At 50.0% G+C, this 23,941-nt stretch overlaps 9 protein-coding genes across 9 annotated transcripts, besides 2 other annotated features; all 9 read right to left on the bottom strand.

The window, feature by feature from the left end:
• Window positions 1-59: 59 nt before the first annotated feature.
• Window positions 60-2,960, bottom strand: Tb10.70.5710 (hypothetical protein, conserved; the record flags this gene model as incomplete). The annotated part of the gene is made up of 1 exon (XM_817368.1): window positions 60-2,960. The coding sequence occupies one exon, from the start codon at window positions 2,958-2,960 to the stop codon at window positions 60-62; it is 2,901 nt and encodes a 966-aa protein (XP_822461.1).
• Window positions 2,961-3,390: 430 nt separating this feature from the next.
• On the bottom strand, window positions 3,391-4,629 carry Tb10.70.5720 (hypothetical protein, conserved; the record flags this gene model as incomplete). Its single annotated transcript, XM_817367.1, has 1 exon — window positions 3,391-4,629. One exon carries the CDS (start codon window positions 4,627-4,629, stop codon window positions 3,391-3,393), a length of 1,239 nt encoding a protein of 412 aa, XP_822460.1.
• A 1,115-nt stretch (window positions 4,630-5,744) lies between these two features.
• On the bottom strand, window positions 5,745-8,366 carry Tb10.70.5760 (protein kinase, putative; the record flags this gene model as incomplete). Its single annotated transcript, XM_817366.1, has 1 exon — window positions 5,745-8,366. One exon carries the CDS (start codon window positions 8,364-8,366, stop codon window positions 5,745-5,747), a length of 2,622 nt encoding a protein of 873 aa, XP_822459.1.
• Window positions 8,367-9,009: 643 nt separating this feature from the next.
• Tb10.70.5780 (hypothetical protein, conserved) lies at window positions 9,010-10,851 on the bottom strand (the record flags this gene model as incomplete). Its single annotated transcript, XM_817365.1, has 1 exon — window positions 9,010-10,851. The coding sequence occupies one exon, from the start codon at window positions 10,849-10,851 to the stop codon at window positions 9,010-9,012; it is 1,842 nt and encodes a 613-aa protein (XP_822458.1).
• A 216-nt stretch (window positions 10,852-11,067) lies between these two features.
• Window positions 11,068-11,101: a microsatellite.
• A 283-nt stretch (window positions 11,102-11,384) lies between these two features.
• Window positions 11,385-12,800, bottom strand: Tb10.70.5800 (hexokinase; the record flags this gene model as incomplete). The annotated part of the gene is made up of 1 exon (XM_817364.1): window positions 11,385-12,800. The coding sequence occupies one exon, from the start codon at window positions 12,798-12,800 to the stop codon at window positions 11,385-11,387; it is 1,416 nt and encodes a 471-aa protein (XP_822457.1).
• A 1,630-nt stretch (window positions 12,801-14,430) lies between these two features.
• Tb10.70.5820 (hexokinase) lies at window positions 14,431-15,846 on the bottom strand (the record flags this gene model as incomplete). Its single annotated transcript, XM_817363.1, has 1 exon — window positions 14,431-15,846. One exon carries the CDS (start codon window positions 15,844-15,846, stop codon window positions 14,431-14,433), a length of 1,416 nt encoding a protein of 471 aa, XP_822456.1.
• A 370-nt stretch (window positions 15,847-16,216) lies between these two features.
• Window positions 16,217-17,893, bottom strand: Tb10.70.5830 (actin-like protein, putative; the record flags this gene model as incomplete). Its single annotated transcript, XM_817362.1, has 1 exon — window positions 16,217-17,893. One exon carries the CDS (start codon window positions 17,891-17,893, stop codon window positions 16,217-16,219), a length of 1,677 nt encoding a protein of 558 aa, XP_822455.1.
• Window positions 17,754-17,797: a sequence feature (T-rich).
• A 383-nt stretch (window positions 17,894-18,276) lies between the features above and the next one.
• Window positions 18,277-20,868, bottom strand: Tb10.70.5840 (major vault protein, putative; the record flags this gene model as incomplete). Its single annotated transcript, XM_817361.1, has 1 exon — window positions 18,277-20,868. One exon carries the CDS (start codon window positions 20,866-20,868, stop codon window positions 18,277-18,279), a length of 2,592 nt encoding a protein of 863 aa, XP_822454.1.
• A 389-nt stretch (window positions 20,869-21,257) lies between these two features.
• Tb10.70.5850 (hypothetical protein, conserved) lies at window positions 21,258-23,378 on the bottom strand (the record flags this gene model as incomplete). The annotated part of the gene is made up of 1 exon (XM_817360.1): window positions 21,258-23,378. The coding sequence occupies one exon, from the start codon at window positions 23,376-23,378 to the stop codon at window positions 21,258-21,260; it is 2,121 nt and encodes a 706-aa protein (XP_822453.1).
• Between the last annotated feature and the right edge of the window lie 563 nt (window positions 23,379-23,941).

The raw sequence follows: 23,941 nt of genomic DNA, 5'->3' as shown, positions 1-23,941 counted from the left end.
TCACTTAACACAGTTTGTTTCGCTTATGGAAGATTCTAGCTACCAGTCGACGCATCAATTCACGTTCCGCCCAACTCTCCCTTTTCCACGCTGAACGAAAACGTGTAGCGGCTGTTACTTGCTGCCACCGCCGCATCCACATCCGCAAGCGTCACCCTATGTGGTGGGCATTCAACAACTGCACAACCATTGTCCGCTACTGTCCAATTCTCTGAGGTAAGCACTGAATAGATATCAAAGTGGGGAAGAGTTTGCTCGACGCCATTAGTGGGATCATCGTGATCAACAGCAGTACTATGAACAGTACCAGAAGCACTCACATTTGGTGATCCCACCTCTTCCCCTTTGCTCTCACATGACTCCACAGATCCAAATACTAACACTGTCAACGCGGCGTGTGTCGAGGCGTCGCTTGTCGACCGCTCCGCCACCGCCCGCACAAGCCTCGCCCCATCCACACACGCTTCTAACCCGAACTCCACCACAAGCCGTGTCACATACTCAAGCGTTGGCGTCACATGACAAACCGTAGTCGCGTCATCACATCTCCCTGCTGGGCGAAGATGCAGTTGGTCGTTGAAAATCAACAGTGGCGCGCTCCGCCGACCCTCAACGGTGTCCTCCCCATACACTGTGTTCTCCACGAGTGTCATAACACGGTCATACGCAGCACGAACACATTCACACCGCTTCATGCTGGGAGCTCGCCAGGTCATCAAACCGTGTATCGTTACGGTATAAAACGTCGGCTTACGGGTGCGGTTGGGAAAAAACACGGTAGCGCCTGTTTTGCTTTCGTGTGCATTACCAGTGTCTCCCTTTGATTGCTTCCGATGAGAATTCTGCTTTTCTTGACGCTGTTGCTTACGTGGCTCTGCATTCACAGCCGCACAGATAATTTTCGACGCTGAGACAACAGCAGCGGGGAAGTGATGGCACACAGACAACGAGGGCGGATACAAAGTACACTTATACGCCGTGTAACAGCTAAGCGATCCCCGAGCGTGACGATGCAACACGGAACGCCCTAAAAGTAAATTGCGACTACTGTTCTTCATTGACACGTCGAATACCCGAAGCTCAGAAGCGTCGAGTGATGAGAGGCGCATCCCAGTGTAGTTTTTATCCATCTCCACCTCTGCATCTACTCGCATGATATCTGATGCGAAAAATGAAAGACCTTCGTGAACGCTCAACGAGAACGTAGCATAAGGGTGCAAATAACGGTGGTGAAAATTGTCATCGTCGAGGTCTTCTTCGGGCGGAACACACGGCTCCTCCTCACCGTCTTCCAAAGAAGTAATAGCTAGCCCAGTGCCTTCTCCACGGCGCCTCTTTGACACCTTGTTTCTCCCACGGCATCGGGTCCCTCCCTGATCTCTGATGTGTCGCAGTTCCGCGGCTGTCCACGGAACACGGCGTGTTTCCCATATGTAGAAGAACCGTGAGACTGCATCCATCACTTGCTCTAATTCAGTGTCACTCATCGTACTGTGCTCTTTTGGTCGCACAGTGGTGGAGGTTGCGGAAGCAGTGGCAGCTCCGCCTGCTAAAGTATACGAGAGTAGCGACGGATGTGGAAACCGCAGCGGCGGGCGCCGTATTGCGACACCGTCAAGGCTCGTAAGTTTAGGCAGTGACTTGCGAACTTGTTCTCGGTAATCTGGTTTGCGGGTGATTGGGTTATTCGCTAGCGAAAGTCGAAGCAACCGTTCTGCAAAGTGTGCACGCAGCGCAAAGAGGAAACGGAGACACATCAGCCTATTGTCGCTCACGTCGAGTGCGAGAAGCGTGGTATCCAACTTGTACTTGCGAAGAGCAGCAACGAGAGCATCTGCTGCTGTAATGGAGCATCGACGTAACGTTAAAGTTCGAAGAACTACAGCTGCCGATTTCCCCTGAGTGTGGCGCTGTTGTCTCGAACGTTCCTGCCTTCGTTCATTGGGATCGCTTTGAAGCCTCCTCTCTTCATCCATAGTGCGTAGCGCCCACACAACAGCCCCCATCACCTCGTGCGCACAAGCGGCTGTGCTGAGATCCACCTGTTTTTCTGTCAAACTGGATGGTAGTAAGGCAGACCGCCTGGATTTGCTCTTCGCATCCCACACCGTAAAATGCTCCCAAGTCTCAGTACGGATGATAGGCTCGTTGGGATGCCGAGCTATGTATGCGGCAACCGATGGGAGTGATGACAGGTCAACGGAACCGATTGATAAACGACACGTTGTGACGGTCACAACACGCCGCTCCTCTTCCTCAATCGCAGCATCCACAACAGCAGCATCTTCTTGGTCATCAGAGTCGTACCCCCTTTCGACCTCCACCTGGCGCCGCACATCACAAACTACCTTCTGAGGTATCTCAAAGGTACGCTGCCATAGTAAGCAAACGACACACTTCTGTAATGGTGAAAGTCCTTCAAAGATTCGTCTATGTTCCTCCGAAAGCCGATTCTCCGCCCCACCGGAGGCCGCTGCGCCAAGTTCCCCTTGGGCCTTCTCCATATGTTTGCTTCCAAGCTTTGCCGTACCTTTCCGTGGCTTCAGGACAGTGAGGAGATCCCGCTGATGGGAGTACCTACAGGGCCTGGTGCGCAACAACGTCATGCGCTCAACGACCTCAACATCGAGATTCCACCTCACGTATGATTGTTCCTTCTTTAACTCCCCCACAATTTTTTCCACAACCGCTTGTTTATCACCCTCAGAAGTGTCCACGCCTTGCTCCCTCCCCCTTTGAAGTATCTCCTCTTGCAATGAGTACAACTGCATGGCCGTCGTACGCAATTCCCGTTCTTTCTGAGCCGCTAATTCCGCTCGAAGCCTCGTTTCCAACTGGTAAGCTTTACACCGACCCTTTGCACGCAGAGCGGGGCACAGAGCACACTGCAATGTCGCGGCATCCTTACGAAACCCAAGAACATGGGAATGCCGTGAGTAACCTCCCGTGTTCGACAACATGGCCACGATGTACTACTTCTTACCCTCGTACCCTGTTTCTCCGCCTTTCTTCCCTTCCTTCCGTTGGTTGACACGGGATCAAACAGAGGTAACTGTATTTGGGGGTGCGGGTATACTTACTACGCTTGTTTTGAAATAATCCACGAGGGGAAGGGGGAACGAGGTTGATCGACGGCAAAATGTTAGATACATGTAAATGCGCGCTTGTGCACACAATAGATGAAGGGCTAGGGTAATGAGTCTTGAACTGTCGACGATAGTATAAACGCATAGGATATATATATATATATATCATGCAATAAATACGAGAGAGGGATTGGCGTCTGCAGAGAACACTGAAACCAACCGAATATGTGACAGAGACACCGGTTTCCCCCGGGCACGAAATGAAATAAGACAGGAAGGACGCATCTCTTGCCGAGGAATTGCTTCAACAAAGTGAGACAACGAAAGATATGGCCGTACCGCGTGTATCGGCCGCTGGTAACACCTCGTCTATTACCACACCACACCTGTCAGCGCGCAGAAGCGCCTCCACAAGATGCATTTCTGCACCTTGTCGCAACTCCTCATGGTTGATGCCATCGCCAACAAGGTTCACGAGCAGGGTCCCATTGCTGTGAATCTTTGAAATCACACCCGCCAACCGCGAAACCAGAGAGGCTTCATCCTTCTTCGAGCCTTCGTTGGCAGCACTACCACGACCTTTACTACAAAAAGTGCAACATCCGAGTTTGAAACAGCGCGCTTGTAGCGGGCGAAGTGGATCTAAATGAGCGCCGCGTGTGGGGTGCGCCACAAGGCGGAGAAGACTTCGGACAGTTTCATCAGCAGTAGCAGTGGCAGCAGGTGTGAGAGGAACAAAATTAACATGCATGTGTTGCTCCAGAACAAGGCCGCGCTCCACAGCCATCTGCACCGCAACCCGACTAAAAGTGCAATCCAACTCGCTAACATCAAGAACAGCGAGTGGTCCTACCTTCCCTACTTCACTTTCCCCCGTCCTCTCCCGCAGTTCATTCTCAAGCAAAAGCGCGAACGAGTGCCGTGCGGCACGCAGGACCCTAAGGCCTGCAAAACGTGGAGAGGGAAACACAATGCCGTTCTCCATCAGCGGCGGTGGCTCCTCATTTTTGACCCCGTCTCTTTTGGTCGTGTCTGTTACTCTTTGCACATTCTCAACACGCTTCCGCGATAGAGTCCACTGTGCAATTACCTCAACATCTTCATTTCCTTTAAATTCGGGCCCCCCTAGCGATGACGAGAGGTGTGGTGGGGATAACACAGCAACAATCTGCCTCCCTCGCCTTTCCGTTGTATCGTCAGTAAGCGCACCCTCCAGGGTTGCGGTGACTTCACCGATGACGGAAGGTTGAAGCAATGCTTCGCCAGCACCGCTGAGCTGTCGGACAAGTTGAACATTTGAACCGTACATTTCAAGCCGTGTTCCACGTGGAAGACCATCGGCGGCGTCTTCTGCGAGAACACACATATTTGAGTCTCCATCGAACTGCAGCGAAAGCAAACGCCACCGAAGAAGCAGAGCGGCACGTAGCAGGGGGACCGTCACCAGCGAAGGTGGGGAAGTGCCAGTGGCCGCCGAAGTGGGGGCGGTGCGATAAAGAAAGGAAGAGGAGCAACACTTACGCGCCCCACTACCTCGGAACATGAAGAGCGCACGGTAATACGGGCAGCGAAGACCACTTCTTTTTAACTTTCCCCTGGCGGTTCACCGGGACCCTGCCGACCAACTAATGTATATATGCGGGGTTGTTTGTGTCTATGGCACTAAGGAAAGCCTATCGCCGCGTTGCCCCTTCCCCTCATTTTGTCGAGGATGCGGGGAAGCGTGATAGGCAGCAATAAGAAGGAAGGTTAAGAAAAAAAAACACGCATAGAAAGATGTACAAAACATAGGAGTCGAGTAAGGGTTTAGATGGAGCTCTGCAGAGGTGTGGATGGGTGGGTGGAGGGACCTCACGGATATCGACAAGGGGAAAAAGTGCACGTGACCACCTACAAGCGATGAGTTTTGCACTCATCAGTGGCCATTCACAACTACAAAGTGGGCAAGTGTAGCCTGGATGTGTGGACAATCGGTCAAGACGTATGAAAGCTTGTATAAATGTTGCATACGTGTACGTTAATGCATGTAACTGGAGGGTTGGCCAAACCACAAATCTTACACATGTGCGGTCGCCGCCTACAGGGCTGCCGAAACCGCTCGTCATATATTAAAACCGATCCGTCTAACATCATAAATAAAAATAATTAGTAATGAACAGGCGTGAACAAACTCATACAGAGCAACATCCCTCTGAGGGATTACCCAGCTTCCCCTTCACATTCAGTGGTGTGCGCAACCAGGGATTTCACCCTCGTTCACTTACTGCTTTCTTCTATTTTTATTGTAACCGGAGCCAGCATGACTACTTTCCTCCAAACCACGTTCCCAGAGGCCGTAGTTGCTGGTGCAAACGCGAGGAGACATCAAAAAAGAGTGATTATGAAAACAACAAAACTGGCGAAGCACAGAAAGTCAAAAAAAAAAAAAAGACGACATCGAAAGGGGGCGCGATCGTCCTCTTTCACACAAACGCACACCGACACGTGTGTCACTCCTTTCAAATTGTTTTTTAGCCCATCTACCTGACCTCATATTGGTCACTACCTGTCTGTAGCTTCATCTGATGTGGATGGTTTTGAATTGGTGCCGCTGTACAGGTACTGTTTTTACCCATCGCCACGATGCAACGCTCCAGTTTATGAGGATCATGACCCGCCTCATCCCACATTTGTCTGTGCCTGCAAACTGTTTAATAATCGCTGCGCCACAGATGTTACTATCGATGGAAACTTGTCTCCATCGGAAAGCTTCAGCAGCAAACGCAGCAAAGCATGGGACTCTAGTATGCACGAGGTGTCTGTGGCGTGCGCGAGCAAAAGCTCTACAAACCGCACAGCTAAAGTGACTTCCGCCCAGCGCTGTCGCTCACATGCAAGCGTAGCGCGGTCAATTGCGATCGCAATAAAAGCACCGTAAGAGGCGAAGGCTGCAGCAACCCTGTTGTCCTCGCAGAGAGCGAAAAGGACCTTCAACACCTCATCGTCTCGCGCCTCCGCTGGCACCGGGATATTCTTTGCCGTGTGCACTAAGAGTGGAACACTACATCGCACGTCTCTCATAAAGTTGGCTGCCTTTGGGGATGCACATTGTAAGGCGGGGAGGCACTTGAGCACTGTAATGCGCGTGGCCGTGTCAACAGAAGCGTTGGAAGCAACGACAAGAAACGTGCCTGCAATGGCTTTACCGCCGATGTTAAGGGATTTGAGATCATTGCGAGCAGCAAGATGAACGTACTGCATAAGAAGTTCAATGGCATTCGGACAGAGTTTTCGGCTCGCCTCCTGCAACGCTAACAACCACAGCTCCTCCGCTGGTTTTCCACCTTTACCGCAGGCACTGGCAATGCCAACAACGACGCTGCTGGTGTTAACTCCACCGGCGTTGGGGCTGCAGGGGGAGTGGATATGAGGATTGATGGGTTTCCTGCCTGCTTCACCTGATGAGGGCGCACTAGTTGTGGCCGTGGCCGCGCTTCCAGCGGGATCTCCCATAGCTGATGCTGCTCCACCCCCTCCCCCTACTATGGAAGTCGATACAGCAACAGCAGCTGTCGCGGTGGCAGCCACAGAACCACCTGTGCCCCCCTTGGGTGAATCTTGAGGGTCGTCCTGCCGTGCACCACTCACACTCGGGCCTAGTATAATACTCTCGTCTCCTGCCTTCCTGTACACCTGTAAAAGTATTTCAAAAAGTTTGTCGATATTCTGCCACCCGACAGCGGGATCCTTGTCACCACGGAATGCGTCGTAGCATATGTCCTCTATAATGCGCTGAACAGCGTAAACGGCGTGGTCAGAAACGAAACGGTTCTGAGAGACGTAGCGACGAAACGTTATATTCTCCACGTTTGTGGAAGCAACCTCGGGGCGTGACGAAAAGGAAGCTCGGTTTTCTTCCTCCTCACCGGCCGTTCCTACGAGCAGGGCGCGCAGAGCGTCAATGCACATGATCGCAACATCAACCTCCGCACACTGCAAAAGGAACCAGAGTGCCCCCGGGTGAGTAGGAGCATACTGCAGCACGCGTGGGTCTTGTCGCTCACAGCAACAAACAAAAAGCGCGCCAAGTGATTCGGCCTTCCCAAGAACTCCAAGCTGCGCACTGTCCCACAGATCGGCTTCGCCGAGCCGGGTTAGAAAACAGCTTGACTCCGTACGACAACGCTGTGCGGCAAAAACAAAGGTGCGAATTATGTGAAAAGAAACCTTTGGTGTCACCTTCGGTAGTACTGCAACGACTCTCTTCAGGCACCCACTCCTGAGCCATTCCTCACGTTGCTCCGCACGCTCGTTAAAGAGGTTATTCTCCACCCAACTCTTAATCGCTTCGGAATTACTAGCCACCTGGTCAGAGGTAGTGCCATCAACCTGAGTGTCTGCGAGTGTTTTTACAATGTTCTCCGCAAGGAAGCCACCAAACCATCCGTGCTTCAACAACGCCGCTGCGGTCGGCCGCTTAGACGCGTCCCTGTCAAGACACTGTGTCAAGAAATTGCGGCACTCCTCCGACACATCCATGGTAGGTATTGGTGTTTCATCCGTTTCGCTTATACAATACAATGCGTTGGCAGGTTTACGATCAAAGAAGGGTGGGTTACCTGTCAATAGTTCAATGCAAAGGCACCCAAGCGACCAAATGTCGCAACTCTCTGCAGGTGGCTCACCCCGCACAGCTTCGGGAGCCATCCAATACACAGAACCCACTATACCTTCTTCTGCGACAGATTTACCATCCCCATCACACACTGCGCTGCTTGACAGCAAGCCATCCTCTTCATCATTTGTGTCTCCGTGTACGGCACCAAGGTTCACAGCCAAACCAAAATCCGATAACTTAACAACTTCAGCTGCACCCAAGAGTACGTTGGCGCATTTTATATCACGGTGCACGATCTTCTCTTTGTGCAAGTAAGCCAACGCAGAAGTTATCTGAAACATGAAACGGGCCACCTCCAGCTCACCACACCGGCCGTGACGCTTCAGTCTCTGCAATAGGGAACGTTCAAGCGCAAATTCGGTAACAATGAGAAAAGACTTGCCAGAGTGTGCATGATCAATGTAGCGGATGACATAAGGATGCTTCAAGTGGCTAAGTATGGCCACTTCATTCCGGCACGTAGCCATAGCTGCATCATCATGAACCTCCATTTTCTTGACAGCAACCATGAGCCCGGTGTTGCGGTCGACGGCGCTGTACACAACAGCATTACCACCCTTACCAATAAGGTCCTGTAACTGATATGTGGAATATCTACCCTTCACAATGTCGTTAGCCCGCATCGCGGTGGTGAGTGGAAAAGCACCCCTATATGTATACTGTGGATGCCAGCCTTACAGTGCTGCGGGGTCCGGCGGCCAAGTAGGATTAACCAAGCTCCAATATACAATTCGGTGCTTGCAACTCCCTTCCTTCTCGAATTCTCCTTATCGACACCTTGTTTATAACCCGCTGGCAAACAAAAGAGAAGGGAAGTGAGAAATATGTCGGCAGATGGGAGATTGTTGACGCTACAGCCATCAAAAAGTGCCCAAAATCAAAAGACGGCGACCTCCACTCAAACACCGAATGATAGCAAACGTTAGAACATGGGAGCGCACAAATGCGTACGCCAGTGACTATGGGAAGCTGAAAGTCGTGGGAGGTCAAAACTGCGGGGTGGAAACTGGGGTGGATACCCCTGAAGTTGCGCCCCAAGTCTTCCAACACACAGCGAATACAGCACAACACTCTTCACGCGGACATATACACACATATATATGCGTTTGAGCTGTATCACGTAAGAGCACACGACTGTGAAATCATTTGGGTGAACAACGGAAATCTTGGAATACGACGTCAGTGGAGTAAAAAAAGAGCACCCGTGTGGATGAAGCACAAGTGTCGGACATGCACTAAACCTTGAAGACATTGTCGCTTACAACATCAAATGACGATGTCATTTCGGGCTCGCTGCCTCCCAGCCTTCGAACGAGACCGCAGAGCCTCATGCAGTGGCTGGTGTCCCTTTATTACCTCCACATCCTGACCAGCATCTGTCAGCAACTTCACAACATTGTTGAGCACGACACTATCGATGCCAATATCGCAGTCAAGTGCAAACTTACTAATACGGTTAACAGTTTCTGCATCTCCGGCACGGGCAGCTCGCTCTAGTATCGGTAGTATCATTTCCACCTCAACCCTTAAACCGGTGTGAGAAGTGACTTTTTGCAGGAACTCAATAGCCTCATCGATGCTGTCAGCAAGTACTGCCTGCCGGATAAGAATACGGAATGTAAATGCGTTGGGGGTAACACCGTTCCCTTGCATTGCATCATAAATAGTGCGCTGCAACGTCGCACCGCGTCGGGAGGCAAGTCCAACAAGTAGACAGTTGTACGTATTCGTACGCTGCTGCACCCCCCATTCGGCCACGTAGCTTCCCACAAGCGCCATAGCACGCCGCTCCTCGCCCAGTTTGGACGCAGCAAGTACTAGAAGGTCGAGTGAATGAACAGAAACAGTCTGCCCCCGTTGCCGCCGACAACGCAAATGTGAAATGACTCTGTCGAGAAGGGAAACAGAGCTTACGGCATCCGCCAGTGCAATCATAAAGTGGCGGTCCATCGCCTGTCGGAGGCAATCGACTGTGTATTTCCTAAAAGGATCTGTTAGTTCAAGGTGTCCCTTACGTGCCATCAGTTCCAACAAGTCGAATGCCTTCTCCAATTCCTGTGCTTGAGCCCAACACCACACCACAAGGCTGAGAATATCCGCCGTCTTCGTCATGACATGGCGGTCCATCATTGCAAGCACTTTCCCGGCCGTGTCTGCATCCGCACACTTGGCACACCGTTGAAGCAGCTCTGCTACGTGCCGCTTCTGCACAAACTGCACAAACGACGCTTTGTCAACAACACAGCGAAGCTCCAGCTCAAACATGAGCCACAGTACATACTCTGGTGGATAATCTTGCGCGTTGTGCAGCCATTGTTCCATCATCTCTGAAATCAGCCGCTTATCCATCACACTACTCCCATGCCGAAGGGCTTCACGAGTTACATCCACAACAAAGGAGGGATCTGCTACCGAAGGAACTACATGCAGGAGGAGTGTATGAACAGTGCAAGGAAGGGGCCGAACCGTAAAGTCCTGCCGCATGTCATTCCACAATCCTGTGGGATCAACACCCATTCGAATGTGCAATTCAACGAGGTAGTGGTACGTTAGGGCATCGGGGGACACATCCGCTGCTTTCATCTCCTTCAACACAAATGCAACCTCATCACTGGAGAAATTTTTGCGTTTTGTGAGCACCTCCAAATACGCATTGAAGAAATTTGCATTGACAAGTGAAAAAGGCACAGTTTTCCCACAGGAAAGGCTTGTCGATGCTTCCCTCGCCCCTGTTATTGAGGACGACACCACAGTATGGACGGGCCGTAGATCTCTGAGTCCCAGCATGAACACTTCACGAACGCGATCCATGCGACCCAACTCAGTAAAGGTTCGCATGAGACAGAGTGCCATGTCCCTCGCGTGAACAATGCCCCCTGCAAACTCCCACAGTGTAACATTACCCTCCCGGAAAGCTGATTCGTAGAACCGCACTACCCCATCGAAGTCTTTCCTCTCCATGCATCCTATTACACGGGCAAGCGGTGACAACGTCGGCAGCTGCACAGTTGCTTCCGTGTGAGATCCCCGATGCCCCAAAAGGAGAATATTATCTTCTCTCGTCCACCGATTAATAGCCCCTGCAGTGAGCCACAAGGCTCTCCGCATTAACCGCTTGGATTCCTATTTTTCACGTATCCTAGAAACACCGAAAAGCCGCTACCTTGTTCACCGGAAGAAAATGCAAAAAACGGGGTAAATACCTTCTCATACGGAAAACAGAGGGAAGCAGAATACCGCAAACTTTTTGCATCGACGAAAACAGACGCATACATACATATGTGTATTCGGCTCCCCCGCTCAGTTATAACAATAAAGCATTTAATATATATATATATATATATATATATATATATATTGTTAAGAAACAAAAGTACATCAGAAAAAAATACTAGAAAAAACGAAATGCAAAAGTCGCTGAGGCCACGGTAAGTCCGTTTAAGTTGCAAAACCGACGCTATATTGCCGAAATAGCATAGCAGTGTCATCACAAAAAAACGCATAATAACGAAAAATAAAAAAATCAATACAGACAGACAGAAAGTTTTTTGTCAACTGCTGCTTTTCAGAAGAATTTCACGCTAACTAACAAATTTTTAAAAAATAACAGAAAATTACACTACGTTCGCGGACACTCACCTTCACTTCCCGTCAGCAACGATAGCGGAGATAAGTGCCGCACCGACACCACTGCCACCCTTTGCGAGAACGGCCCTGACATCGCACTCAGGGCCAAGGATACGGTTGATGTTGTCCTGCAAGACGCGGCGGAATGACGGAATCTTCTCAAACACGGAGCCGTCAATTGCAATAGTTGCACGGCCCTGTGTTTGAGTCTTAACCAGTGGAGCGCAGCAGAAGGAAGCAGAGAGTTGCGCAGCCCTCCCACGGACAAGGCGGCACACATCGCGAATGATGCGAAGGTCTTCAATTGACTGCACGTCAACACCACACACCTTCTGGATCGTGCTGCGAGTGAACTGAAGTCCGGGCATACGGTCAGCACTGATCATCCCGGCAAATCGGGACTCAAACGACCCCCGGTTGCCCAAAGCAGTCTGCAGTGCCGCAGGAAGGCAGTTAATAGACGACAGGTGCACAATAACGCGGCGGGCGATTTCGCCGAGGTACATGCCGGATATCATCTTCTCCAGCGCCTGTTGACCTTTGTTCAACGACGCATCGTCAATATCCAAGTCGAACTTCGTCGTAGGGAGGACAAACCGGTACTTGGAGTCAAAGTTGCCGCTTTCCATACTGATGGGAGTAAGTGCTGACCCACGAGCAGCAACGGCAGGGTCCTTCGTCACAGCAGACGCCGTCTCAAAGTAGCACGCATTGGAACCAGTGCCGATAATCACACCAACCTGTACCTCAGGGTCCTTAAAGTAATGCGAAATCATCGTGGCAACAGTGTCGTTGCACAACGCCACAACATTCACCTTCAAGCTCACTCGCCCAAAAGCAGCCTGAAGAAGGGCAATCACATCATTTCCTTGAACGCCTTTCGTGCTGAAGCCCTTCGTCCACCGGATAAGCACACCACGGTTAACCTTCGTCTGCTCCACGGGGAAACTGAAGGTAAACCCAAGAGGAACTGTGCGATTGAGGTCCTCAGGTGCACGAGTTTCCATGGTTTTCTTCACATTGGATGCAATGAAGTCAAACAGATCGGTGGCGTTACCCTCAAGGGCATATTTGGGAATCTTGAATGCAGAAGTAGAGGAATCCACCACGGCACCCTCCTTGCATGCAACGCGCAGCACACGGAAGTTGGTACCACCGAGGTCAAGTGCGTAGAAGACGCCAGTAGCACGCTTAGGGTCCGCCTTGTATACATAAGATGGTAACATGCGGACGGTGCTTTCACGACCCTCAAGACCCTCCACCATCTCGTACAGGAGGTATGTCATGATCTGTCGCATAGACTCCACACTCATTGTGAATTGGTTGGTCAGCGCTGCCATTGCAACATCACGCTTAACGGCACGCACAGTCTCACCATCATTTCCCTGGATCGAGATGTGTTCGAGGATATTGTTTAGGCGTCTAGACATTACTCGGACGTTCCAATATCGAGGTGATAAACTTACGCTGATATCTTTTTCCTTTATACTGGAAATGATATGTGTCTCGGGGTTTTGGCTTTAGTAATAAATAGAGTTTTTTATATAACTTATTTGTGTTTGTATTGCTTTCTTATGGCGTATCGATCCACACGGCAGTATTGCACCGGTGCAAGCAGAAAGGGGGGAAAGAAAGGAATTAAGAGAAGCAACAACATCACACAAGGACAGTAACGACAACAGATCCCCGTCACACCTAATGAAGACCTCATACGTTGCCTTAAAGTGTTCAGCGCAAAGCAGCAGCATAAACAATGTGTGGGTGTATATATACCCTTTGTTTGCTTTTAGAGTCTCCTGCCAAACCTTGTATTATCCTTTTCACGTTTTGCCCCTTACGTTTTGTATCAGTTCACTTCCCCATAATTATTTCTTTCCCTTGTTCGTTTTTTTTTCGTTATACCTCTTTTCACCGCCTCCGGTGACACATCCTCCACACCTTTTCATTATTTCTCTCTCAATTCTTCCAGTTGTTACTTTTCCTTCATTCATCTCCATTCCTATTTCACATTGCTTTTCATTTTTTTCCTTTTTTCCTTTCGTCCTCCCTAAAAATATCACAAGAGTTGGTGAAAAGGGAAAATATGGAGTAGTGACCTTAAATGAATGAGGTAACCTTACTTTATATGATTCCTCTCCTCCCATATTTGTAAATTCCCCCATTTTACATTATTATTAATTCCCTAACCCTAGTCCCACATAACTGTGGCACCGAAAAATAAAAATAAACAAAGAAGAACTGAAAAAAAAACCCAGAAAAATATTTACTTTACAGCTGCTTAATGTTCACACTTTTTTTTAGTTCTTTTTGCTTTTGTTTTTTAGCAATAGTCGCCACACCTTTTGTCTCCCCCTCTCCTTCCGATCCCATTTCCGTCCATAATAAATCATGGAAGCAAACACAACAACAAGAACAGCGCAAGCCTCATCGCAGTAAAAAAGGTAATACTACAATAAATGTTTAGTTACTACCTTACAGTAAAAATATTATCACCGAAAGCGACGACAACAATAATGAAGCATAAACAAAAAGAAAACACGAAAGGATAGGTAAAACAATTTCTCTTTTCGTCCCCATTCAAAATATATTAGCTGCATTTATTCCTTCTTTGTCCGAGTTGCTTTATCACAGAAACAGCAACAACAAAAAAGAGAGGGTAACCAGAGGAAAATGAGGATAAAGTAATTGCAGTAACTTATATTACAACTACCTATTAGTATAGAAAACAGACCATTACACAAAAAGGAGGTTAAGCACACAAAGTGCAGAGGTTCTCACCTTCGTAAGGGGGGAGGCCACAAGAGAAAAACGTTTTTCCTCTCTTATCGCCTATGTTTTCGCTAGTCTGCGATAAAGAAAATATTTTCTTTTTGATCTTTTTGGATCATCAATTGTTGTGGTACCGTTGACGGAAGGATTTGGGGATAAGACGGAGTGGTAACTCGAATAGCATGTGAGCACTGCCACCGAGAGCGACAAAAAACGCCCATTTCAAAAACAAAAAGAACACAAAATATGAACAGACAGTGAAAGTAATTTTGAAAAGCATGGTTTTCTCACTTACTTGTCGTTCACCACCATTGCGGAAATAAATGCAGCACCAATTCCACTGCCATCCTTTGCGAGAACGGCCCTGACATCGCACTCAGGGCCAAGGATACGGTTGATGTTGTCCTGCAAGACGCGGCGGAATGACGGAATCTTCTCAAACACGGAGCCGTCAATTGCAATAGTTGCACGGCCCTGTGTTTGAGTCTTAACCAGTGGAGCGCAGCAGAAGGAAGCAGAGAGTTGCGCAGCCCTCCCACGGACAAGGCGGCACACATCGCGAATGATGCGAAGGTCTTCAATTGACTGCACGTCAACACCACACACCTTCTGGATCGTGCTGCGAGTGAACTGAAGTCCGGGCATACGGTCAGCACTGATCATCCCGGCAAATCGGGACTCAAACGACCCCCGGTTGCCCAAAGCAGTCTGCAGTGCCGCAGGAAGGCAGTTAATAGACGACAGGTGCACAATAACGCGGCGGGCGATTTCGCCGAGGTACATGCCGGATATCATCTTCTCCAGCGCCTGTTGACCTTTGTTCAACGACGCATCGTCAATATCCAAGTCGAACTTCGTCGTAGGGAGGACAAACCGGTACTTGGAGTCAAAGTTGCCGCTTTCCATATTGATGGGAGTAAGTGCTGACCCACGAGCAGCAACGGCAGGGTCCTTCGTCACAGCAGACGCCGTCTCAAAGTAGCACGCATTGGAACCAGTGCCGATAATCACACCAACCTGTACCTCAGGGTCCTTAAAGTAATGCGAAATTAATGTTCCAACAGTGTCGTTGCACAACGCCACAACATTCACCTTCAAGCTCACTCGCCCAAAAGCAGCCTGAAGAAGGGCAATCACATCATTTCCTTGAACGCCTTTCGTGCTGAAGCCCTTCGTCCACCGGATAAGCACACCACGGTTAACCTTCGTCTGCTCCACGGGGAAACTGAAGGTAAACCCAAGAGGAACTGTGCGATTGAGGTCCTCAGGTGCACGAGTTTCCATGGTTTTCTTCACATTGGATGCAATGAAGCCAAACAGATCGGTGGCGTTACCCTCAAGGGCATATTTGGGAATCTTGAATGCAGAAGTAGAGGAATCCACCACGGCACCCTCCTTGCATGCAACGCGCAGCACACGGAAGTTGGTACCACCGAGGTCAAGTGCGTAGAAGACGCCAGTAGCACGCTTAGGGTCCGCCTTGTATACATAAGATGGTAACATGCGGACGGTGCTTTCACGACCCTCAAGACCCTCCACCATCTCGTACAGGAGGTATGTCATGATCTGTCGCATAGACTCGACACTCATTGTGAATTGGTTGGTCAGCGCTGCCATTGCAACATCACGCTTAACGGCACGCACAGTCTCACCATCATTTCCCTGGATCGAGATGTGTTCGAGGATATTGTTTAGGCGTCTAGACATTACTCGGACGTTCCAATATCGAGGTGATAAACTTACGCTGATATCTTTTTCCTTTATACTGGAAATGATATGTGTCTCGGGGTTTTGGCTTTAGTAATAAATAGAGTTTTTTATATAACTTATTTGTGTTTGTATTGCTTTCTTATGGCGTATCGATCCACACGGCAGTATTGCACCGGTGCAAGCAGAAAAGGGGGAAAGAAAGGAATTAAGAGAAGCAACAACATCACATAAGGACAGTAACGACAACAGATCCCCGTCACACCTAATGAAGACCTCATACGTTGCCTTAAAGTGTTCAGCGCAAAGCAGCAGCATAAACAATGTGTGGGTGCAATATCACAGATGTAACGCCATTCGCCGCTGAAAGTTACAGTAAATTTTGAAGCGCCGAGAGAACCGCACTAAGAGTCCTTGGGCCCGCGGATGCCTGTTGTCTGTTTTGGCTTCCCTTTGCTGTGCTTCCCGGCAGGAGCTCCACACGACTCCGGCTTTGCACCAATTTCAACTGAGGTTCCAGCACGGGGCACGTGATAAGTGCAAGAGCACCGAAAAGGGGTTGAAGTTCACAGTCACTCGGTGTATAACCAACGCCATTATACTGAAGATCGATACGTACCCTTCCAATGCGCGACCATTGAACGAATTCCTGAAGAGGGGCAGAACCTTTTACAGGTGGGACACTCACTCTCGATGCTCCCTCCTCCTTCAGATGCTTTCGGAGCTCTGTCGAAAGTCGCTCAGGAAGATTTTTAAACTTGGTAATACCACCAAACGCAATGATGCGTCGCATCATTGCACCGTGCAACGTGCGCATGTTCTGTAGCGAACCTCTGCAGCAGGTCCCATGAACTATGGCTTCGACGACACCCATCTGGCAAATGCCCACATCCACAGGATTAAAGATAAGCTCCGGGATAAGAAAGGCCTCGTGACGGAAAACAATATGCTGTAAAGAATTTTTCTCCTGCAACACAACGTCTTTGCCAATGATTTGAGTCAGCTGCTCCTCACGACAACCAAGGGGCATAAGGGGTGGAACAGTAGGCAAGTAGTACCGCAACCCTGCAAAAGCACCGTTCCCCTTATCAAACCGCTTTGCGTATTCAGCCTTTCGCAAGGACACGAGTGGATCCAGAGCCACATAACAGGCCTGCTCCATAATGTGATTTACTAACCAACCATCTTCCGTCACGTTAACCTGAGTAAATGAAATGAGCTCCTTTAGCCTGTTTGACAAGAGCTTCCCACCAACGTCAATTCGCACAATAGAATCCTGCAATGGAATGAAATTAACGTACGGAACAACTGTTGTCGACGAGAAACCAAAGTCAACGACCATCCCACACCCGGTCACACTCTCAGAGCCCACGCCGTCAGAACCGAAATTTGACTTTTCACGCACCTTTTTGTTGCTTTTACCATTACCCGGTGCCTTTCCATACAGCCAATCGCGTGAAACAGAAGACACTAACGTTAGAAATGACGAACTCACAAATGTTACTGACCGAAACCTGAAACGCTGTGCAACCAAATAGTGAAGAAGTTCACCCACCTGCTTTGGAGCGCCAAACGGGACAGTCATAACAAGCTCCACTTCACTTTCATCGGCTACAGCCAAGTGTTGAAGAAGGTACTCCCAAATGTAGCTTTGAAGTCCCGCATCCACAATAAAACCACGATCAACAGGACGACGAACCATAAAGCCATGAAAGTGCGGTAACTTGAAAAGCTGCTCACCGACAATTCCACGACCGACATATGAAGCAGCTCCAACACAATTAGGTATTACGGCAATTTTACCACGCAAAAAAGAGGACTTACCGTCACTAGTAATGTAGAGCGCCTTTAGCATATAGCCACCATTATCAACTACAAGAACCGGATATCCAGCAGTCATCCTACAAAAAACAAAAAAAAAGAATTTGTAAAAAAATAAAACAAAACAAAAACTATTTGTTGTCACCACTCTCACATATGGTAGGCACCAATGTCGACTGTAACAACCCACTAACATCGTTGCCCGACGCGCCGTCACGGCAAGCATCGTCTGTTCCAATCACAACTTCATGTAGCACAGACATATCACTACACCGCAGTGCGGTTAAGCAGCAGCAATGGTTTCACTTCCTTCCCAAGATGTATTGCACCATACACGGCAACAAGAGGGAGATTTATGTAACGTTAATCATATACATGTAGGCAAGTGGGGCGCGTGCGCCACCAGCATTTCCTCCTACAGGGATCACTATCACCCTGTAAGGGACTGCAGGGGAGGGAGGAAGGGAGGGGCTGTCACTAGCACCGCTCACATATCAGTGAAGAAACAAATGCGTCGAAAACGGAAGGAAAATAAATAGCTATCAAGAAACATGTAACTGAAGAAATTTTCACACATGCGGAGGTGTACCCACATATATGCCCCTACGCTCATGGCAACGCGTCGTTCCCATTTTTGTGCAGCACGCAGTCTGCAATTCCGAGCAAATTAATCGGTGTTGAACCATCAGTTACAAGGAATCCCTTGAGACCAAGCGCCTGCAGCAATTTCGCCTTTAGTTCCGGTCCAGCCCGCGCAATAGCTTCAAATGTTCCCTTACCCAGAGCCTCAAATATCTTCTCATACTTCGTCGCATCGATGTCCGAGAGGGCCTTGGCTTTCGCGATAGCAAGTTCATCCATAGCCCGCCGGTGGCAGAGTTTGCTTTCCACCCGCTCCCGGAGACCGGCAAGCTGCGCAGCGGCAATCAGCGACTGGGCTTCACATCTTATCCCTGTTACATCCAATTCGCCCTGCGACTCCACGCAACGCGCCTCGCTCTCAGCCAACGCCTGCGCCTTGCTCGCGCCGCACAGTTCGATTGCAGTGTTTTCGGCAACAACACGCAACAGTTTCACTCGCTCCTCCTCTGCCGACACGCGGTCCTTCATCAGTTGCAGCTCTAGCGCACCCTTCTCCTCCTGCTCCATTAACATCGCCTGGTGGGAAGCCTCGTTTTCCTGGGACTTGGTAATAATCTCCACAGCGAGCTGTACACTTTTCGTGAGGGCGTTTTGCATCTTCACCTCAACCGGTTCAACGCTGCGTACGTCCACATTTGTTATCACAAGGCCGTTCACAGGAAAGTAAAGACTGTCGCCACGCAGCTCCGTCGTTCCGGAGTGTGAGTGGAATATGGCCCGCCGTATGAGGGAGGATGAATTTCGATGGAAGTTATCAAACGGTTCACTGGCAATCGCAGCACGGATTCGGTTCGCCAGTGTCTTGCACGCCATGCCAACGAAGTCCGGCACGCTGAAGGCGATACGCTTGATATGCTCCACATCCGTTGTGTCGAACTCCCAATTGTACGCAATTTCAAGTTGCAACCGCGCGTGCTCAAGTGTTTCGACAACAATCTTGTCAGCCATAAAGTCAGGACCCAAAAAGAGAAACAGTGAGTGAATGTGACCACGCCGCTTCGGTTGCCCACCGGAGAGCACAACCACACTAATCTCCTCGTTCGGACCAAGTGATACAGTCAGTGGCCCGGCCTCCACGCGGCTCTTGTTCGTCGTCGGGTCATACAGCTGCACCAGTGCATTATGCGGCACCTTGAACATAACAATCTTGTGTGTCCTCGGATGGCCCTCAGAACCAACATCCACCGAGGTTTCTGTGCACACACGAGAAGCGTACATGGAGTGTCTGCGGGCAGTGAGCAGCTTATGCACCAGCGGGTCGATGGGCTTTTCCCATAACTCCTCTTCAGGCCCCAGCAACACAGCCTCACCATGCACCGCCCGCACGTTGCCAGTGCAAATATCACGTACATACACACCCTCACTGCCACTCAACACCATCCGCTTCCGGCGCTCCACCACGGTCACGCCTTGCGGTGGGATGTACTTCCGTGGCCCATGAACCAACCACCGCGATGCAGGTTCACGCTCCACCCCGTCCTCGTCCACAAAGGCACGGACGGCGACGACGAGAAGCGCCTCGTCAGAGGAGAGAATGTGCGCCTCCCGCACAGTTCCACCTACCAGGACTTCTCCAGGTTGCAGGAAGAACGAACATGGACCATGGCGTACTTCGCACACACCATAGTGACACACACCACCCTTCACCACGTTAAGTATCTCGCAGTACTGCCGCTCTCCGACGATTGTAAGAGAAATCTTCTCTTCCACCTCCTCATCCACTGTGGGGATAAACAGCGGCACGACATCATGTGTCACAAGCCACCGCTCCCCAGCTACACGATCAACAGCCGCCAGACGGTCGAAGAACGAGCGGAGTGCACGCACACGCACCGCTTCCGTTGCAGACAGGATTACGCCTTCATGCACACGCACGACGCTCGCCGACGGATCGGGGAAGTGCATGCCCGCAGTGGTAACGGCCCACACATCACCCCGTGACCGTTTTACGCCGTTAATATCCGTGAAATTGCAGTTCGCACGCAAGACGAGCGACTGACCCGCAGATAGAAAAATGGGCGTCACATTGCCCTCCACCACCTCCTCCACACGCGGAACGTACTCGCAGGGACCACGCACCAACCAAACCTCTCCTACGGCACGACGGCGTACTGCAACTCCAGTGGTGTCACCCTTCTCACCGTTGTTACTCCCGCCCAGAGCGGGGACGGAGTATGTGAATTCCTTCAACGCACGCACCGCAATCGCTTCGTTAGCAGCCAGAATACGCATCGGCTGAGGTTCCGTCACGAGTTTCTCGCCAGGGTGCAGCGGGAACGGGTCCTGGCTCAAACGCACTTCACGGTGGCCCATCTCATTACACAGGGTCCCCACAGATGAGCTTGCAGTCGGCTTCACCACGGGGTTCTCTACTTCGCAGTAGTGGCCCGGTGGAACAACAACGTGGTTCTGCACCTTGTCGTGGAGACTTATGTGGTGGTCCAACATCGTGAAGGAGCGCGGGCCCTCCACAAGCATCACCTCACAAGTGTTCCTGTCCATTACATGAATATATTCATAAGGTCGCAACCTAATCACCTGATTCTCCTTGTCCACCATCTCTCACTACCTACCGACCTCAGATACTTAGGCACGTACACACAGCGATACTATCACACAAAAAAGGTTTCAATCCTTGACTTTTATTTGCTTGATTGCTCCAAAGACATAAGAGTCAAATGGGCCCAATGGGACATGCACGAATACAAACTTCGCGCAAGCTAAAGAGAGAAAGGGTATTTTATTGAAACAAATAGGGAAAGGGTTCGGATTTTTTCCATTACGGTTTGGTGATTATTTGTACTTTCCGAATGGATGATGTAAGAATTGTCTCTCAACAAAGTGTTTGGGTGAATATTTTCGTGTGTACATAGTAGGCAAGTGAAGTAGGAACGTGTACCGAGTTTTGCTACAAACAACTGTAGGGCACCGAGCAATAACACACTAGGTTACGCTGCTACTGCAGTCCTGACGCCTAAGGCGAGGCACTGAAGGAATGCTGCGGAGTGCTCAACGTCAGCTTCGTCTTTCCCACACACCACTGCAAGTGACTGGACAAAGATCTGGATAGCATCACGGTAGTTTTCTTCTAAAATGCCTATAGCCATCTGCTTCCTTCCAATATCGCGAAGCACCGAAGACGCGTCTTCCCAGTCCATTGCCCTTCCAACGGCTCGCATTGTCACTACCACAAGGTGAAGAAATGATATGGCGTACAAGTCCTCCACCTCGCACAACGCTGCCTCACCATGTCTTATGCTTGCAGGCCCATCTTCTCGCCCGTCTGCGGCGGCCTGGGCGTCCTGTTTGCTGCATTTTTCCTTCTGTTCCCTCAGTGTTATGGTGCACCGTTCCCAATGACTTTCAATATCAGAGAACACAAGGAGTGCCCACGGGTCGTGTAAAATGGACGACATTCGTAGTGCAACAGTCCGCATCACTTCATTCAGGAGAGGCGAGAGCGCACAATGGGGAATTGAAGTAGCTTGGCTGGACTCCAACGCCTTATCAGTAGCTTCCACAACACCGTTGTCAAGTGCAGAGCCGTGGAGGGAACCGTTGCTTTTCATATTGTTGGGAGAACCCATTAAGTCTATCCCAAAAGTGCTGTTAGGGACGCAGTCTACAATTACCGTGCTTACCGGCGCCGCTGAGAGCATCGCCCAAACAGCTAGTGCTTGTTTTATAATGCTAGCCGGGAACGATGTGGGAGACACAACATACGAATACGCAGATGAAAAGACATTGTAAGGGTCCCCCCTTATGTACTCCTCGTTGAGACTCGCCACACGCTGGATCCGCGACGACATAGAGTGCGTGAAATGGTTGCCAGAGGCTTTCACATCAATAAGACGCTTGTTCCGACGTATGAGGCGCACAAGCTGCTCGCCGCCACCCTCATGTATATTATTCCTTGCGATGGACAGCGTCTCTAAGTGGCGGTGGCGGTAAAACAGGGATCTAATACGGTAGCACGTTATATCACTCAAACTGTTTTGGTCCAACAGTAACTCACGTAACCCTGGGCAGTGAAACAGTGTGGCCAGTACCGGCGCTAATGCATCTTCACCGAGAAGTAAGGGACGTAGGTCAGCGGAGCGTAACTCGCTCCAGCGTCCTTCTGTAACAGCACCACCGCGTGTTTTGTTGTCACCCATTCCACCAGGTTGCCGGGTACGCAGCATATTCACCACGTGCCCAAAGACTTTAACAGGCTTGTTAAAGAAATACTCATAGAAACAGCAATAAAACTGGTACAGTACCTCAAGCGGAAGCGCGTTGTATGGCATGGCATGCCGCAGCGGTAACAAGAATACTGTTTGGGGTTCTCTCTGAGGTAAGTCCAGAAACGCGCTCGCCTCCCGCTCTGCGGCAACCATCAGCCGAATCGGCTCGGACATGTCCATGGACCGCACAATGACGTGCAACTCTAACCCTGACCATTCATCATCCTCACGTCCATCGCTGGCATCACACGCGGCGGAACCGCCCCGTACAGCCTCTGAAGTCGGCAACACACCGTTGCTTTGCAGGACATCGGTACTCACGCGCGCAACTGCAACTCCACAATTCTGCGAGGCGATTGCGTCCAATGACTCCACCTCAACTCGGCGTCGCAGACTCCATACCATAGATTCTCCATGCAAGAAACTGATATCCAAAAACAGATCTAGCCCTACATCCATATCCTCCCCGTTCGCTCCCAGATCAGTCACATCGCTGTTACCATTCCTGACGCGATCGGCACTACCGTTGGTATTGACCTTGTCATTGTGTTTGCTCCCGTTCATCGTGGCGATGGTTGATGGGGAACGCAACAGCATCACCGGTACCACCATTTGTTCCATCATCGTGCTGTTTTTAAAGGAGTATATGCTGGAGTTGACGCGCTCACAGAAACGCTCATGTATGCTGTGGTTTGCAGTCTCTGCCACGGCCACGGCAGTACGCACGCAGAACTGGGCGCCACCACTGCGGGTCGCTTCACACTCCAGCTGCTTCCCGCAGACGCGAACCTCTTTCAGGGTGACAACAACGCAACCAACGTAGAGAACCTTATTATCGGTCATTTACCCCGTGTAAATGTATATTTATATATGTGTTGGTGCTTGTGTGTACGAGTGCTGTCGCCTATATGCACAATCTTTATTGAAGCTTCTTCTTCCTTGATTATCCCTTTACCTTCAATCCTCAGTTTTGGGTTCTGCCAGAATTCTTAATTCCTGTGCTCTCCTTCCCCTCCCGTCCACCACTGTATTCGGTTGCGCAGCCAAGCGTTGACCGCTATCCTTCTCTTCGCTCTCTCTATTTTCAACAACACGGCAACGCTGCCACCGGTTATTAAAAAAGAAAAAATTCTACTTCTATTTTTTTTTCCAGTTTGCTCCGGTGGCGGTGGCTCGGACGCGGTATCTCTCTTCCTTCGCAGCCCTCATACATAGAAGAAGGGAAACAAACAAGTCGAGGAAGTGAGGCAAGGAAGAAATAGTTTCCCCGGTGCAAGATGAGAAAATAAAGAGATGTGACCAAGAAAATAATGTGCAGAGGTGCGGTGCAGATGGAAAGCTGACACCGAAAAAAAAAATAGCGAAAGGGGAAAAGAGGATAGGGGACAAAAAGCTACAACTTATAA

Source organism: Trypanosoma brucei, chromosome 10, assembly GCF_000002445.2.
Source record: "Trypanosoma brucei brucei TREU927 chromosome 10, whole genome shotgun sequence".
NCBI lineage: Eukaryota > Euglenozoa > Kinetoplastea > Trypanosomatida > Trypanosomatidae > Trypanosoma > Trypanosoma brucei.
This window is presented reverse-complemented; position numbering and strand designations above follow the sequence as displayed.